Source organism: Rhyacophila brunnea, unplaced genomic scaffold (assembly GCF_057557595.1).
Source record: "Rhyacophila brunnea isolate RB1 unplaced genomic scaffold, BYU_Rbru_1.0 scaffold_2, whole genome shotgun sequence".
Lineage (NCBI taxonomy): Eukaryota > Metazoa > Arthropoda > Insecta > Trichoptera > Rhyacophilidae > Rhyacophila > Rhyacophila brunnea.
The window spans coordinates 36,240,384-36,257,882 of NW_028232859.1; the positions used below are offsets into that span (position 1 = coordinate 36,240,384).

The following is a 17,499-nucleotide window of genomic DNA, read 5'->3' on the forward strand; positions in this document are numbered from 1 at the left end:
TCTTTTAAAAAATAACATCAATCATCCATTAAGAATTAGGGCATTTCCATGGAACATCATCATCAGTATGAGCTCGTCTATCCAGTGGGTTTTAGGGTATCTTTAAAATTCACGGAATATAGGTAATCTCAAACAACAATGCTTTTAGGGACGTGGAGGTTTGAACTACTAACAGGTCTGGAGATACCCTTGTGAACATTTTGCCTGTGCGATAAACTCTCATTGAGTATCTATATTTGAATCAGCTGACTGAATATCGTTCAGTATTTGGTATGGGGTTACTATTGCCTGACAAGAAGTAAATTGAAGTTTAGTGCCTGCATATTTCATGTTTTTTAATATTAATAAGTATTAAAATGGAACAAAATATTGTGGAATTTACTCCCGATAAAACAGGGAAGCGATTATTTAATCAATCTCAATGGAATAAAGTGGTGGAGGTGCGAATACAGTAAGTTATTTTACACAAAAATTTTAGGTAATGTCAAGCCAACTAATATAATTTCATTCAAATAATATGTCTACATAAAAAGTAACTTATTTATACAGGAAACGTATTCATTTTGCAAGAAACATAATATTTGTTATATTAATTTACCAAATTAAACACATTTTTAAATGTACAAAGTTCTTTGGTGCCATTTTAAAGTATGTTTCAATCCATTTACACATAATGTGGTTTATTTGTTATGTGCTTGAGATAATTTTTACTGATTTGAAGATCAAAGAATAATGCATGTTTATTTCAGATTTTTTTTAATAAATAAAAAAACATTTTATGAAACAATGCTGTAAAGCAATTATTCATTATGAATAATGATTATTTTATTTTATTTGAATAAATTCATTTTTAATTAAGTCAATATACCATGAGTGATAATTTACTAAAATAATGCACTGCTATTAAGACTGTATTCCTTACGTAAATTACATTTTAAAATAGCCATTTCAACTCGGTCTAGTTTTAAAAATGACCAAGTCAACACCTGAGTATTAAACACGTCCAAGTCGTGTATTTAAACTGATTTTCGGACAAAATTGGGCATCTATAGTTGAATTTTATTTGTTCAATAGTATTATTATTTACAGTACCTATGTGAAACTGTGAAGCTAGAAAAAATAATATATAAAACGTTGAGAAATGAGATTAAATAAACTTTCGCCTCTCCTAAAAAAAAAATGTGAAATTGACTTGGCTGTGTTTGATAATAGACGTCTCATTTATGTAGTATTCTGTCTAAGAGATGTCTGTTTCATTTGGAAAAAAATGTGGTCGCATTTCCATTTTTCGCTGCAAATTGCTCCAGATGAAAATAAGGTTGCAACTCCTGCCCTCAACTATTTTTAAGTTTTGTATTCCGCCATCCGTGGGGAAAAGGTTGCCGATCTCCGCTTAAGTGGATACCTGCATCTCTTCAATGTGATAAGCTACTTCAAATTTCAAAGCAATATACATTAATAATAATTGAAACAACATAAATTATAAAAAGAAGTCTTTTTTCTGTAGAAAGTAGCTTAATTTTTTGGCAAGTGAATTAATTAATTATATCAATGGGTTAATGCACAGATGTTAAATCTATGTACTTTGAATATATGGTTTAATAAAATTGAATTTGAAATATTCAAATCCACTGATTCATCTATTTGAATTAGACAATATTTTCTCAAATACACTATTTGTATGTATATTTTTACACTACATATGTATAAAGGTAGGTACTTTAGTCTTGTGTGTAATAACCCAATTTTGGTAAAAACAGGACATGCACTATTTGTGCATGTAACCATCAATATTATTTGATTGTACACTTTGAGAACTAAGTAACACAATTTATTTTGGTTGTAAAGTAGAACTACAAAGTAATAATCTTGACAAAAAATAATGTCTGTAATAAGTCTTAAGTAGATACAGTAAAACTTCATTAATAAGAACACGTATCATTCGAAATTCGCCATAATTCGAAATTTTCATAAAAAAAAGTCCCTTGAACTTTATTTTCATATAAAACCATTCCTTTAATTTATTCGAATTTCGTAATTTGAAATAACTTCAGAGTCCTGGCATACAAAAATATTTAATAAATCGTAATAAAGTACACTATTTCATGAGCCAGTCATTGAAAATTGCGACAGACTTTTCTTAAAACATCATAAATTACTTATTTTAAGAAGGTAATATAAATAATCCTGACATTTTATGACCCATTCACACACACGGAATCGGAAATTTCGTGGGCACATCTGATCGTAAACGAAATTAATGAAAATCAAAAAATTTTAATATTTTCCCCCCATACATTTCACATTTCGTAATCCGTATTAACGAGGTTTTACTGTACCTAATATTTGAATTTACGTAGTAAAAGTATTATGAATGACAAGCAATCCCCCCTACCATGTAGGTCACATGTACTTGCAGGTGTTTGACACACTTTGAAGCAATTCTATTCCTTAAATGTAAAATATCTTTGTTATTGTGAAAAATACTTGACATTTTTTATGACAACACCAGAAAACAATGCATTGTTGTGAATTTGTTCGAACATGTGTAAGATTTTTACGGATGTTGTTAAAGATGGGGAGCTTGAGTGTAAATCCTTCAGGGTTCTCCACAGATCCCAATCTTTCTTTGAATTGGAAGGACTTGGGTTCTGCTTGAAGATTCAATTCCAACTGATTTACATATTGTGTATGCGTACTCCGACTCGACTGACATTGCACGCGTTACAATTCTAAATGCCAGGATAATTTTAACCATCAGTTGGGGATTTAATTGGGATTTATCTTAGTGACAACCTGATGGATAATTTTATATGGGTGTGAACAAACGTGACACTGGAACCCATTTGTTTACTAGTTGTTTCATTGGTGTTCATAATGGCAAATCATTTAATTTTTGCTAGTATATTTGCTCTAAACGCTGTGTTCTGAAAGAGAGCTCTCACGAGTCTTTTAATTTCTTCTGGTTTAAAATATAATGCCAATGGCCCGGTGCCGTCAAACCATCGCTCGTCAATATCAGCGAGGGATCCTTTCAATATCAAAATAAGTTCATTAAATTTGTGCCATTGGGGAACATTAGTTCGAATATCCGATTCTTTCTGGAATAGAGGAAGATTACAATTAGAAAATATGATTACATAATCAATGAAATGTCATAATGCACAATTATTAATAAGACAGGTTATCAGTAGTAGTAATATAACCTACTATGAATGGCTTTTAGTCACCTATATTCCACTGTATGAACCTCACATTCCCTACACCGCCTCAGGCATAAGTACGCATTTTAATATAAGATATACAGATATTGAAAAGACTAATGATTATACCCAACGTGGGATTTGAATCCGCACCCATTACAGTATTTTGCCACTACTCCACCATGATGTGGGGTATATAAGTAATAACATCAATAAATGTAAAATAAAAATATAGTACGGACCTGATATATTTGAGGCAGACGCTTCGATACAATATTGTAAATTTCGGAAAGTTGCGAAGCTACTTCAGCGGTAATATCTTCTTGAATAGTAACTTTTGTTATCAACTCCTCTATAAATACATTGGCAAGGCAGCTTATAATACTGAAATGAATAAATAATATATTGAATCAAATATGAAGTCAAATCCTGGGCATTAAACAAGCTGACCATAAGAAGACTTGAGGCTATCGAGATATGACTGTATTGGAGTATAGTGAGGATTTCCTGTGCTGATCACGTCACCAATGAGGTTCTAAGACCGATGAACCGAGAGAACTTATAGCTACCATCAAACACAGAAAGGTTATATACTTCAGCCATATTTTTCACAATGAGAGGTATGATTTTACTCCAGCTCATAATGAAGGGAAATTTAGAAGGCAGCGCAGGCGTAGGCAGTAGGAGATTCCTCTCTTTAATTGGCTCAACATCCAAGGCATTGGTGATCTGATACGGCTAGCCTATGGCCCAGAATGGGGAGATGTAGTGCAATTTCGGTGTTGAGCTTCGACGACAGAAGACTGCACCAAGATAAGTCGATTAAAATCTAACTGCGAGTTAATACAATAAAATATTGGAACTGACAAATGCTATTTATTAACAAAATGAATAAATACACATATGAAAATATTGATTTATTATGATTTATGAGGTGGCCAGTTTTAAGTTGCAAGCTTATCTCCACAGAACAGATAATAAATAGAATTCCGATAAGCTATATAAGCTACATTTTGATGCAGGGTTTTGGATGTGTGTCCTATGAAAATGAAACACGCATTATGCACATGCAATAATGTGTGTAATACACCAATATTAAATGATTGTCAATGCATAAACCGAGAACAGCTGTCAGTATTCGACGTATGACGTATTCTTGACATGTGTTTAAGCTTATCCCGGATTCTTCCTTACTCGAGATCGGTTACCTGGTACTCCTTACCCATTAGGTATTTCAGTTCCCTGCTTATATCATTCTTTGAAAAGATCATTCACTGTTATACTTAATAAGAATAGTTACCGTCTGTAAACATCTGGAGGAAGAATACCACTCCACACGGTTTTAAGTAGTTGCAGTTGTCGAATACATTGCCGAATGCTTTGTTCAGCATTATCTCCAAGCACATCTTTAGTGGCAATGTAGTAAATGTCTAAAAAAAAAAAGTAGGTACTTAATGTTAGTTTCATCAACATTAAATATTATCAATCAAAATATTTATATGGAAATAAAAATATGTTACAAGGGAAAGACATAATTAGGTACCTGATGATCTAATAGTATCAAAGATTTGTTGTCTTTGAATTCTCATGAAATGCAAGAGTTTTTCAGTGGCTAGATCTCGTAATTCCTTGACTTGGTCACAAAATGTAATCATATAATCTCGCTCTTTGGCTAGTAAATTTTTTTGCCACTTCACCCCCAATGTCAAAAGATAGTGAGCAAGATACATAGAGTTGTTGTGGAAAAGAACTGGAATAATTAAAAATTAGATTAGTTGTGGTTTACAGTATGCTTTTTTTATGAGAGAAGATTGTTAGCCATTCGCTTATTTTATTGGGTGCATAAAAAAAATTAGAACTTTATTAGAGATTTATTCTAACCCACAACCCATGATGTATAAATATAATTTGCAGATGGTGGTTAGTTTTTAAAATTCTATTATATTAAGTCCTGGGTCACCAAACCATAATCGATAAAAAATATTCTTCTATCAATAAATATTGTGTACGGTTTTTAATGGCATATTTTTAGATATTTTATAGATACTTAAATGAATATTTTTCACTATTATCTACTATGGCTTGGATTAGGCAGGGTTTAATTGAATTTTAAAAACTAACAAACACTATCTGCACATTGTAGTCTTAGTTCAATGAAAACAAATACGTTTGACTGACAAAGTGTAGTGCGCACTATTTATGTCGGATCTTAACAGTCTACCTCCACCCTTCCCCACTGTTAAACATGGCGATCAGTTCATTACACCATTGTGAGCACTCTGCTCTATGCGATTACATTAAAATTATAATTGAAATTTGCACCCTTCCTATTGAAAACTATAAATAACAATCCCAGGGTGTGAAATTATATACCATGATATTTTCCTCTTAGGATATGTACAACGCAGCTCAACTCAGCTGTTTATAACCTTTTTTACCGGATACACGCATGTGATCGTATAATATTCCCATGTCCATACCGTCACTGAAATATACACCAGGTCTATGACCTTCTGCGACTTGTGGTAATATCTACTGGTAGTCCATAATGTTTTTAGTGAAAACTATGAATTTTTGTTATTGTAAATGGGTAGAACATACCTACTTGCTGAGGCATATTTCCCAATTCTGATTTGAAATGAAGCGGCACAATAGCCATGTAGAGTTCTACTACATTTCGGGCAGTGTAGTAAAGACGTTTAGAGCATACATCAGATGCTTCGGAAGCCTGCTCCATCATAACGACGATAAGGTCTAGAAGCTCCTGAACAGACCGAGATATTGCACAGCGAGGGAATACAAATGGAGATAATTGGAATGTTTCTGCGAATCTGTCCATAGTTTTATCAAAAGACACTTGAGAAACGTCAGATGACACATAAGGATTTTCATCATCAGTGGGAAATTCAGTACCAACAGACATAGTATTGACCAAATTTTTTTTAAGAATAATTCGGGCACTTTCTAAAAAGTGCTGGCTAATTTTGTTTGCAAAAACTTCAACGTTATTGGCATACTGCAAAATGGAAAAATTTTCAAGTTCAAAGAAGCCAATTTCAGTCATATATGACTGAAAGTTTTCAACTTGGGATGTCACTTTTCCGTAATCTTGTAACTCGCTAATATTGTTGGGTATTGTTTGAACAAGGCAATCTTTTATTAAAATATCACTAAAATCGACACTTATTAACGTCCCGATCAGTTTTAATAGATAATTGTCATCGGATTGTAAATTTTTGTAAAAAAATTCAAAAACTCTTTTCAAATTAGCGAGGACAATTTCATAATCAGGTGTCGTTTTATTATTTTCCACCACTGTTACGATTAACATTTCTGTTTCTTTGGTGACAATTTCGATGGTGGCATTGTGGTGGATGAGTCGTTTAAGAATACACCGTAGAAGAAAGTTAGAAAATGATTTAATTTCAATGTGAATCTGTTTAGAAGCTATTAATGCTTTAAGCACATGATCCTTTTTAATACGTTTGTCAATTAATACTGTCATGACTCTTTTGTCATCCGAGTTTAGTTCACTCCAGTTTAAAAATGGTTTCCAAAGGTCTGACAAATCATTAAGCAAGCGTTCCCAGCATAGCACTGAGTTAGTTTTCATCGTTTGAAAAACTGCAAGTCGATCTAAGCCGTTGATTGGGTTATTTAATAAGTGGGTGACAGCGGAAAGCGCAATAACCGACTCTTCCCACTCATCATTGCTTTTTAGTTTATTGTATGACTCCAGTTGCTTATCGCATTTGACTAATTGTTCCAGAATCATTAAACTAAAATTGACTTCATCTAAATCATATTTTATTTTTTGTAGCTCATGAGTGGAGTTTAATATATCTTGAATGGCTTCTCCTTCAATGTAGCTCTGACATAAGTGCATACCGTCGATCAACACGATAGAATCTTTTATCTTTTTTTCATATTCAATGTTAATATCCACTATGTCTATGCGATCGCCTTCTAAAATTTGGTTCATTTCACTTTTCAGACAATCGATTCTCTTACTGACAGTGCAACTTTTATCTTCAAGACTCATTTTCTCATCGCCACTGTTATATTCTAAAATGCTTTTCATATCCATTTTAGTTACAATTTTTGTTCTTTATATTTACAAAATCTTTTATTAGTACTCGCTGATGAAGTGCAATCGGATGAATCTTTCGAAGGTGCCGATGGTCTCTTTGATATATGTCGGTTACGATAATTATTGGAAATAACTACGTGTTTTATAGTATTTTTGAGAAATGTCTTGTTTGTTTTAGGAAGGGGGCATTTCAGCCAACCAGAAGGACCGATCGCTTCCGCTCTTATCGCCCCTCGTGAGGCTTCTCTAAGAATTTCTTCTCTAGCTAATCTAAAAAAAAATTGTAAATTAATTTAATTATAATTCATCTAGGGTTGATAATATCATTTCATAATTAGTTCATTCCTCATAAAGGATTGCTTTTATGTGTATTTAACATTGAAATAAAACGTCAGCAGAATATAATAGTGGAAGTATGTCGTAAATAATAACATAATACGATAGATTTAATATCCTATAGAAAGAGTATTTAATAGAGTGATATATTTTATGATGCTTTTACTTTTCAAGATTCTTATCATCAGACGATTCTAATTCTTTAACAGACTTAGCCAAATTTACACTTTTGACAGCTTCCGATTCTGACATGTTTGATCATAGATAATAAAACTATATTATTATTATCTATGGATTATCATAGTTTCATTTCGATACGTCAACGCTGTGCTGCCGGCAATGATAAAAATGGTACCGTGCAGAAAATATTTTTAATGTTAACATTTAATTAAATTAAATTTAATTTAATTTTTTAATAATACCTAGTCCCCACGCAAAATTTTTCTCCGCAACAAAATAATGTACCTAAACCAATGACCTAAACCTACCATACCATCACACCATACCATAACATACCTACCTAGCAATTTACAGAATTTATTCCTGTTTTTTATTGTACCTACCTAATATCCCCAATGAAGGCAAATTCCAGGCTATTTCGTTTTGAATGATCAATGCATGATCAATGAACGCATGTCAACAATGGGTATTGACGTGGTGCACAATTTAAAAAAAATCTGCAAACAATAATATTTTCATTTTGCAAGTTGCGACCTAATATTTTCGAGTTTTGGCCGCTCGGTCATACGAATTGGATTAATAACAAAAGAAAATATTGTGTTCAGTTTGTTTTAGGATTTGTCTCGTGTTACTGGTGCTAGTGTAAAAATATATTATTTTTGTTAGATTGCCGTAAGTGAGCAAGTGACGCATGTCACATTTTTTCAATAGAAATTTCGGTGTGTTTCACGCATGTGTCGCATTCCTTTTCAAATTGAATAAAAGTCGCACGTAATTTGTATGGTTACTCCCGGCAATCGGAAACCTTACAACGTTGACTTTATTTATCATTTCTGTCGCAGCCAGACTACAATTTTTAAAAATTAATTTCATTCGCAGATGTATGTGCCCATTCAACTACATTTTCAATTTTCTCAGAATAAGTGTATCTATATAATATTTAACTTTCACAAATAAAAATCTTCCTCAAAGAAAGGATCTAAAAATACTTTTGTTTCAGTATTATCCAGCATGGTGCACCATGGCCCTCGTCCTCTTGTACTATGCGGACCGTCAGGCTCAGGAAAAAGTACACTCATAAAACGTCTATTTGATCAGTATCCCGGCAAGTTTGGCTTCAGTGTATCTCACACAACGAGGAAAGCTCGACCTGGAGAAGTGGACGGCAAAGATTACCATTTTACTGACTTGGAATCCATGAAGACCGCAATATCACAGGGAGACTTCATTGAATCTGCTACATTCAGCGGAAACATGTATGGAACAAGGTAAGAGAATTACTATTTTGCGCATGTAACAAATTAATCGACTCGGTGAAGTAAGTTGTACCCGACCAATAATAATAAATGACACGATTAAAAATAATTTGCACAATCCAAGATAATGTTTTACTTATAGGATCGATCATTTTGCTATACCAGTGTTTTCAACAGGTGTGCCGCGAATATCCCAGTGTACTGTTGAATTTGAATAGACTGTAGAGAGTATAATAACATATTAATTTTAACATTTGTGATTGCTTTGTTCTTGCACCTCCCACAAAGTGTCTTTTTTCTAATTTAATTTAATATACCTATTACATTTAATACAAATTGTACTTTTGAGATAGTCAACTCTCAAAATGAATTGTTTAATTAAGGATTTGATATCCAGGTCACTTTTTTGTTTGGCCGACACAACTCGGTGTTGGTTGCACTATTTGTTTATAGGGAGTCGCACGGATTAAATAATATGTCAATGCTTGGTGTGCCATGGGAGTTTGGCAGAGGGTCCAGTGTGCTGTTTTAGTATAAGTATAAAAATTAGATCACCTTTGTACTTTTACTTACAAGATATACCTAAAATATCAAATAATTAGTCATTTAATGCATTTTCCATACCATTTTTTATTATGTTGCAAATTGTATATGTACAAAATGTTCGGGGCTAGCCGCTTGGGATTATCCAAACTGCCTATACATTACATTACACTGTGCAATTATTGTTATCTAGGCGGCTCTCGTGGTGCAGTGGGTAAGGCGCTGGCCTTCCACCCGAGAGTTCTGGGTTCGATTCCCGGTCATGACAAAAGCATTTATGTGTTTTTCTCAAAGCCTGGGTGTTTGTGATTGTTCAAAATTACTAACAACCACCTTGTACGAAAAAGCAAGGACATGGTTATTAATAATTCTAAAAAAAAAAAAAAATTATTGTTATCTTCAAACCTCAAAGCATACACTTTTTCAAAAACAATCACTCCTGGCCTGAATGCAATAAAAAACATATTAACATTGATTAAAGCGGTGTGTAGTACGTAATATCTTGTTTAGATTTGATGTACAGTAGACTCCCGATTATCCGGACTAATGATGGGGAGAGGCAGTACGGATACAGATAAACGAAAAACACAGATAATCAGAACTATGGTTTTTTTCTTTTTAAAATACTACATATTATACATTTCTAAAGCAGACAATTATTTTAACATGTTTAATGCTCATTATTTATTAAAGCTATACTTCAGCTGGGGCACGGCGACGCGAAGATTGTGCAAATGACGCGTGCAGAACAAAACATAATTTGTCATAAAAAGTCAACATGCGTCCATTTAATGTGATGTTTATTATTCTATTACTAATAATAATAATATATTCATTGACATGTTTTCTTTTTCAAGTAAATGGGTAACGTTTTTAATCATCTTTACACGATTTAAGAATTAATTCCCCCGTCGCCATCACAAAACAAATTGACGTATTCACAGCTCGACTTTCGCTCTCCGATTGCCAGCCAGTCCGAAATTTCGTCACACCTATATTTGAAAATTATTTGCCGTTTCACTGTCTTAAGAAAATCTCTAATATTGGTTTGTTTGCAAGAATCTTTTAATGATTTTCTAATATTTCGAATTTTCCTAAGATGTTATATTGGAATTCCTATTGGTCGATGTACTCCAATAAAGTGTCAATATAAGTCAGTGCCATGTTGTGACTAATGCGATTGATAATTTCTTCTTCCTCACTTTCACCCCTTTTTCTTTCTCCTCTGGTTGAATGAGATCGGAAATAATCTCCGCGTCATTCATTATTTGAAAACCTGGATCACATGAATCATGTTCTAACCACTCCTCAATATTTTCTCTATCAGCATTTTCAAAGCCATGTAAATTTTCCATTAGCTGACATATGTTAGATACTATTTCACTTGTCTCAGGTTCGATAGAATCCAAAAAATCACTTTCTACATTTGGTAGAATTTTTCTCCACGATCGATCGAGTGTTATTGGCTTTATTTTGTACTGTATTGTGATTCTTTTCCAGAATTTAATCAAATCGTCATCTTCAGTACGAGGGCTTTTAAGAAGGCCATTACGGAACATAACCTTTGATCCATGGGTTGAATTAACAATGTAACATTAGGTGTTAATAATTTTGCAACCATAATGCCGTGTCCGTTTTCAATATGCTTTCATTTGGATGAGCATTATGTAATAAACAGCGCTGTTTTCTGTGGCAATCCCTTACTTTTGTTAAACTTTTCAACCCTAAGACAATCACCTTTTTAGTACCTGTGTGTACCTCGGCTCTCGAAACACATTTTCACTAATTTGAAAAGTGTGGACGCTCATCGTGATCTCACCGAGTGCATAGTCTATTTATGTACATACATTTAAGAACTCAGGTTTAAGCATATATTGTAAATCTATGTTAGTTAAGTACTATTTCAAATGTAGACAGTGTTATAACACGCATCGCCAGGGCATTCACCATCTGTGTCAAAAGGTGACCCCACGAAAAAACGCATGCTGCAATTATCAAATATTTAAAAAGCACGTTTCATAAATATTTGAAGATTTACAATGTATCACAAACAATCGAATTTTACTTTATAAGCGAATTCTGTTGATTGCAAATAATGGAAACAGTGTCTGGACGTTTTGACCCCAGGCAAGTTCATTCAAGAAACAAAGGAGATTGCCTCGAAGAATTTCCTTTGTCTTCAAATAATATAAATAATCAAGGGTACAACCCACTATTCAACAGTCATTCAGATCTTGCCAACGTAACAACGTCTGTCAAGCTGTCAATTTTCTCAGAACGCTATCTTCGTAATCATTACTTGTCAATTTATCAACTTAAACTCAGTAACTATAAATACTAACGTGTATGCAATCTTGTATCAATTTTTAATAGTGGGAGATAATAAAAACAGGGTTTGTTGTATTTCACACGCCAATCTGTATTATCATTTGGAGTCATTCATCAACCTACCTACCCTATTCCGCACTCACATCCCTTACTATAAAAGTATCTATTTTTGTTTTTGATACATTAAGTGCTAGAACCTACGAATAAAAAAAGAAGGAATAAGCATATGTACAAATCACGAAGAAAGGCAAAATTGTGTGATACACAAAACACATTTATGTTTATGCACACGTACAGACCACGCGATATTTGTTTACGCAAAATCGTCGCTCTCCAAAATGGCGAATTTGGTTGCTCGTTTTTATACTGCAATGAATCAGTATTTTCCTTTCTTTTTTTTATTCGTTGGCTAGAACGTAGTGGTAGGGCGGGTGGAGGCGCGGCAGCGGCGTGCGCAACTCAAACGTATAACCGTGTGTGAAATATTCATAGACAGTGTCTTTTTTTGGGCATATCACACATGGTTATACGTGTGATTTGTACACGCCGCTGCCCACCTGACCACTGTGGCCAAGCACCAAGGCTCCTGGTCAAATTGTTTCGAGAGGAAGACAAGGGTGACTGGGTTTTAGGGATACACAGGAACCGTTAATTAAAAGAGAAGAATTATTTAAAATCATATTTTTATATTACAAATGATAATATAATTTATATATCCTGTAGAATTTAGTATAAATTATATCATTTATAAAATGGAATTCAACCAAGTGAATGCTGATTCAATCAATAATATTTTTTATCAGTTGTATATTCAAATGTATGACTATTACCACCTTGCCTCGCCTTCCTGACTCTTTCATACTTTGCCACTTTTCCTTGGGTCACACTGAATCAATAGGTCATTCTTCAATATTTATGTGAAATTAGGTAGCTTATCCGTTGTGTCTAAATTAACCAGTCAGTTACTTTGTACTTAAATTCTAAATATTTTTTAGCTACATTCATGTCTATACCTACAGGTGTCTATATCTACAGGTGTCTGTAAATCAATCAATAATTTTATTTGCCTTAAAGTATGTTTGAAATTCAGATAGTATCTATCTGCCTACTACATTGAATTTTCAGTCTTTTGATGGATAAAACAATGTATGAAGAGATCAATGGCTAACAAAATGCTTATTATTTTTACTAGAAATACTCTTGTATATTATACATCATAATGTTAAATATAATACCAAATCTATTCAAATGATATAAAAGTATTTGAATTCTCTCCTCAACAAAGCCTTGAACATGGCCACAAATAATAAGATGGTGTAGTATGTATAAAATCCATAATTTTAATATTCTATTATTAGAAAAGTGAGTCTTTTATTACTTTATAGAACATGACATTCTTGTTTACATGATGAGTTGTAGATTGTGTGAGTTATGTTTGCACGTGTGTGTGTGTGTGTCCTGTTTACATTCTATTTTAATCTTGCAATACAAACATCGTAATATAGGTCAACTGTGTTTTCTCATTCTGGTTCTATTTACACATGTTTCAAAGAAAGAAATGAAGAAAGGAAACAATTATTATATTCACACAATGCTAGATAATGCCCTATTCATATAACCAACTAATTTCTTCCACACTAGTCTTCTTTTCTTATTTTTTTTTCAATACCATACATCAGTTAATAACCATTTTTTTTTTAGAGATTGTGTGATGATCAATAGGTAATCTACAATGTTTCTTATTATTGTATCAGATAGTACCTACTTATGTTTTTTGAGATATTGTATTACCAATACATAATTAATTGAACATACAATTAATAATATTATGATGTTTGAATTGAGGAAGTATATCAATATATCAAAATGATTAAATTCTATGCGGGTAGGTACTAGCTTTTATTCTTGTCATAATCTCCCACGTTTGACAAATTCTCAGCCACTCCCAGCAGTGAAACAGTAGTGTTCAACTCTGAAACAGTCTGGCAATTACATAAGTTTGTGTTTGGTCCCAATGGGTTGGGTGAATGCTCGACAACAATTTTTTGTAAAAAAGGTTTCACGATAACGTACACTCAGGAGAGAATATTGTAATAATATTTTTAAAATTTCCCATTTTTTTGTAGCAAAGAAGCTGTGGAAAGTGTCCGAGGATCGGGTAAAATGTGCATATTGGATATTGAAATGGAAGGTGTGAAACAAGTAAAAAACACTGATTTGGATCCCTTGTTTGTGTTTGTGAAACCACCATCCATGGAAGAATTGGAACGTCGTCTGCGGGCAAGAAACACTGAAACCGAAGAATCACTTCAAAAGAGGTTGGAAACAGCTCGCAAAGAAATGGAATATGGTTTGTTTTACTCTCATACTTATTACTAGAGACCAGATTATATGCATTTGCATATTTAGCCCATTCTCACCGGTTATTGCATATTTTACCTAAAATCTAGTGATGATGCATATTTTCGCTATATTTTATATTTCGAGGCCATCAAAAGTGTAGTAAATGACTTTGATAGTGCAGAAGCTATGGCAGTTGGTCAGTCCAAGGAAGCATTTAACGATTCTAGTATAAAAAAAAAAACATAGCTGTGATTAGCACTCATTTTGGCATACCTGCGAGTCTTAAAAAGCTTGAAGCTCAAGGTGTTGATTTTGAAATAAATAAACTAAAAATTAGTATGTATCTTTTTATTATTTAATGTTGCATATTTTGACATTTTTCATGCATATTTCAAGCTTTTTATGTTGCATATAATCCAGTCTCTACTTATTACGTATTATAAAAAAAAACAATCTATGCACAATTTTTTAAGTAAATAAGTTTAGTCACATATAATTTTGAATACATTGATATATTATTATACTATAGATGAAATCTCTTAAAATAGCTTTTATAATTTCATTTCAGGAGAAATAACTGACAATTTCCACATAATCATCGAAAATGAAAATGTCGATAAAGCGTATGCAGATTTCCTTAAATTTGTGCAGAACCACCTGAAACAAGAGAAGCAAGGTAAAATTTTCAAGTAATGGGAATTTATCGAATATTTTTCCCGCAGTGTAAGCTAAATATAGAGAATAGTAGCAGGGAAAATTTCTTTCAAAATCTTTATAGTGCGTTTCCATATTTTTGTTGTTTGGAATGTTTCCTATCCGCCAAAAATATGATTGTCTATTGGTAACAAAAGTTACTCTAGATGCCTATGAACAACGTGTTTTCAATTTTAAATCATATCTATTCATTTCTAAACTCAAGAGTGAGGTCTCAAGATGGCTTGAAGAAACATTATTTATAGAGATTTTTTTGTAATATTTACTAAATATTCGTCAATGACACTTCGTCCAAAGTATTTTAATTCTTAATATGTACATACTTATGTCTGTTAATGCTAACGGGTCATGTGGGTTTTGCATGTTTGCTTGTAATAATATGTGGTATAATTTTTTTAAATTTACAAAGTCGTTTCATCGTGTGTTTTGTGCTTTGATTGTGAATTTTTATTGTGCATACTAACATTGAAATCCTCCATTCCTTATTTCTCCAGATGAGCCGGCTGCGGAATGAACCTCTGAATACTTCATAATCGCCATAAAACAATGAGCCGACCTAACAAATGCATGTTAGCTGTTTTAAAAAATTGGTAGACTTATTTAATGTTATTTGACCCGTGCATAATATACACCCACCCACCCAGAAAATAAGTGTATTAGAGTTGATAGCAAATATACTATGATATATTAATGTTGTCTGCAATAAATTGCTGTTACAAGTTATGAAAATACTATTATGGATAAAAATTTCGTGTATAGAATTGGAAATTAATAATTACCCAAAATTTTAAATTGAAGGAAAAACATGATTTTTTTTACTATAGAATTTCTTTCTACATTCCAGTAAACCGCATAAATGATGTCAGTTTGCTAAGAATTACCATTGCGTGTTGACAGATCAGCAATTTAATAGAGTTACTAGTGGAAAACTGATATCTTTATGTCAGCAATTCGTAAACTTTGAAGATGTTTTGAAAATATTAGCAGACAATTTGCATTTGGAAGTTTGGGGAAAAGGTAAAAGTTTTAGGATCCAAACTTTACTTATTGCTACATTTTGTCATTTATAACACAGGTCTCGTCATTTCCAGACATTAAGAATAATAATTAACTTAGGATAATGTGTCTGATGATACCGAAACACAGTCATGCCCTTGTGTGAAATATCAATGTGAGCTATTTGTTTAATTGAGGGAGTCTACAATACTAATACTATAAATCGGCTAACGTAAAACAGGTATTTTACATTTTATGCATTCCTTTCTTCTTATTATAGTTTCTTTATTTTATGAAAAGCGGTCGGTCAGCTGGGATCTTCTTTGTGAAGGCGGCAGTCAACTTTTGAAAAATGATTACTTTTCATTTAATTAACAAGAAATGGATTTTTGGCCTCCTTTGTGCCAACTATCTAACTTGTACGGGTTCACTTCTATAACGTAAAAATCGAAATCCTGGTTTCGGTTTTAAAAAAAATTCAAATTCTACTTTAGCGAAAGAATTTCCTTTCAAAAGCTTAGGGTGTGATTTTAAATTAAATAAACAATACTGTGTAAACAAGGCTACATGTCATAATGGTTCACATGAGCAGACAAAAAAAATGGTTGTAAGATTTTTCAGATACACGATATTATTAACGGATATACATATATTTTTTTTACATGAGACATGTAAATAGTGCAAAACGTATTAAACAGATTAATACAGTGTTAGGCTGACCTTTAATTATTTACAATGCCCATCCCGCACTGCCGCTTCCATAACTGCTGCCCTATTATAACAACTATGTTTACCATTAACACGAAATTTAACACCTGTGCCGCACTTAAAAAATGTATGGCCTGCAGGTGTTAAATTTCATGCATTCAAACACTAAAGACTACTACTTTATATTGCGCCTGAAAAAACCACACAAGTCTTCATTATGTTTGATTTTTTAAATGATCAATATCAAAAATGATATAATTGAATTTAATCTGTTTCTAACAACATGTGGAATCATTGACAATTTTGTAGTTTGTGTTTTCAATATTATGAAATGAGGGTTTTGGTTCCAAAACAATTATGCGTTCCGTAAACAGCTTAGTGTACAAATTGCACCTATGTACCTGACGAAATGATAAATCTGTGTTGTATTTGAAAATATTTTTTTTATTTATTGGTTTTTATATTGATTTATTTTAAAAGTAGTAAACTTTCAGGCCTAACTACATATCTTTGTTTTGTGTTATGTACATACTAAAAGTAGCATGATCACTTTTAATTGTTTGGTAATAAATTAACATAATAATATGTACAATATTATATTGTATTTATAATAACTTTGCTTTTACCAAAATACGCTTAGTACAAAATCTTGAATAGAGAAGACTGGTGTTTCTATTGTAATTGTTGATGATGTTTTATATGAATTTTTCTCAATCAAAAGCAATCGATTCGAGTGGATATGACAAATTGAAAAATGGTTGTTCTCAGAATTATGAAGACAGTATAGTTAGCCTATATTTTA

General features: G+C 32.5%; 3 protein-coding genes across 5 annotated transcripts; 1 reads left to right on the top strand and 2 right to left on the bottom strand.

Annotated features, from left to right (window-relative positions):
- Positions 1 to 477: 477 nt before the first annotated feature.
- Positions 478 to 7,290, bottom strand: LOC147072257 (centromere/kinetochore protein zw10 homolog). 2 transcript variants are annotated; one of them, XR_015070614.1, is made up of 6 exons: positions 5,805 to 7,290; positions 4,747 to 4,953; positions 4,504 to 4,633; positions 3,446 to 3,587; positions 2,683 to 3,101; positions 478 to 2,607 (listed from the first exon to the last, which is right to left on the bottom strand). XR_015070614.1 is itself a non-coding variant. In XM_085946820.1 (5 exons), the coding sequence occupies exons 1-5, from the start codon at positions 7,288 to 7,290 to the stop codon at positions 2,886 to 2,888; spliced, it is 2,181 nt and encodes a 726-aa protein (XP_085802946.1). In that variant the 3' UTR covers positions 483 to 2,885. The 2 variants fall into 2 exon arrangements, 1 of the variants encoding a protein (XP_085802946.1); XM_085946820.1 differs by having other exon boundaries at positions 483 to 3,101.
- A 5-nt stretch (positions 7,291 to 7,295) lies between these two features.
- Positions 7,296 to 7,885, bottom strand: LOC147072258 (uncharacterized). The gene is made up of 2 exons (XM_085946821.1): positions 7,796 to 7,885; positions 7,296 to 7,563 (listed from the first exon to the last, which is right to left on the bottom strand). The coding sequence occupies exons 1-2, from the start codon at positions 7,879 to 7,881 to the stop codon at positions 7,296 to 7,298; spliced, it is 354 nt and encodes a 117-aa protein (XP_085802947.1). The 5' UTR covers positions 7,882 to 7,885.
- Positions 7,886 to 8,253: 368 nt separating this feature from the next.
- On the top strand, positions 8,254 to 16,984 carry LOC147072259 (guanylate kinase). 2 transcript variants are annotated; one of them, XM_085946297.1, is made up of 5 exons: positions 8,254 to 8,481; positions 8,810 to 9,077; positions 14,063 to 14,286; positions 14,848 to 14,955; positions 15,488 to 16,984. In XM_085946297.1, the coding sequence occupies exons 2-5, from the start codon at positions 8,821 to 8,823 to the stop codon at positions 15,505 to 15,507; spliced, it is 609 nt and encodes a 202-aa protein (XP_085802423.1). In that variant the 5' UTR covers positions 8,254 to 8,481; positions 8,810 to 8,820; the 3' UTR covers positions 15,508 to 16,984. The 2 variants fall into 2 exon arrangements, with proteins under 2 accessions (XP_085802423.1, XP_085802422.1); XM_085946296.1 differs by having other exon boundaries at positions 8,254 to 8,690; positions 15,488 to 16,942.
- Positions 16,985 to 17,499: the final 515 nt, after the last annotated feature.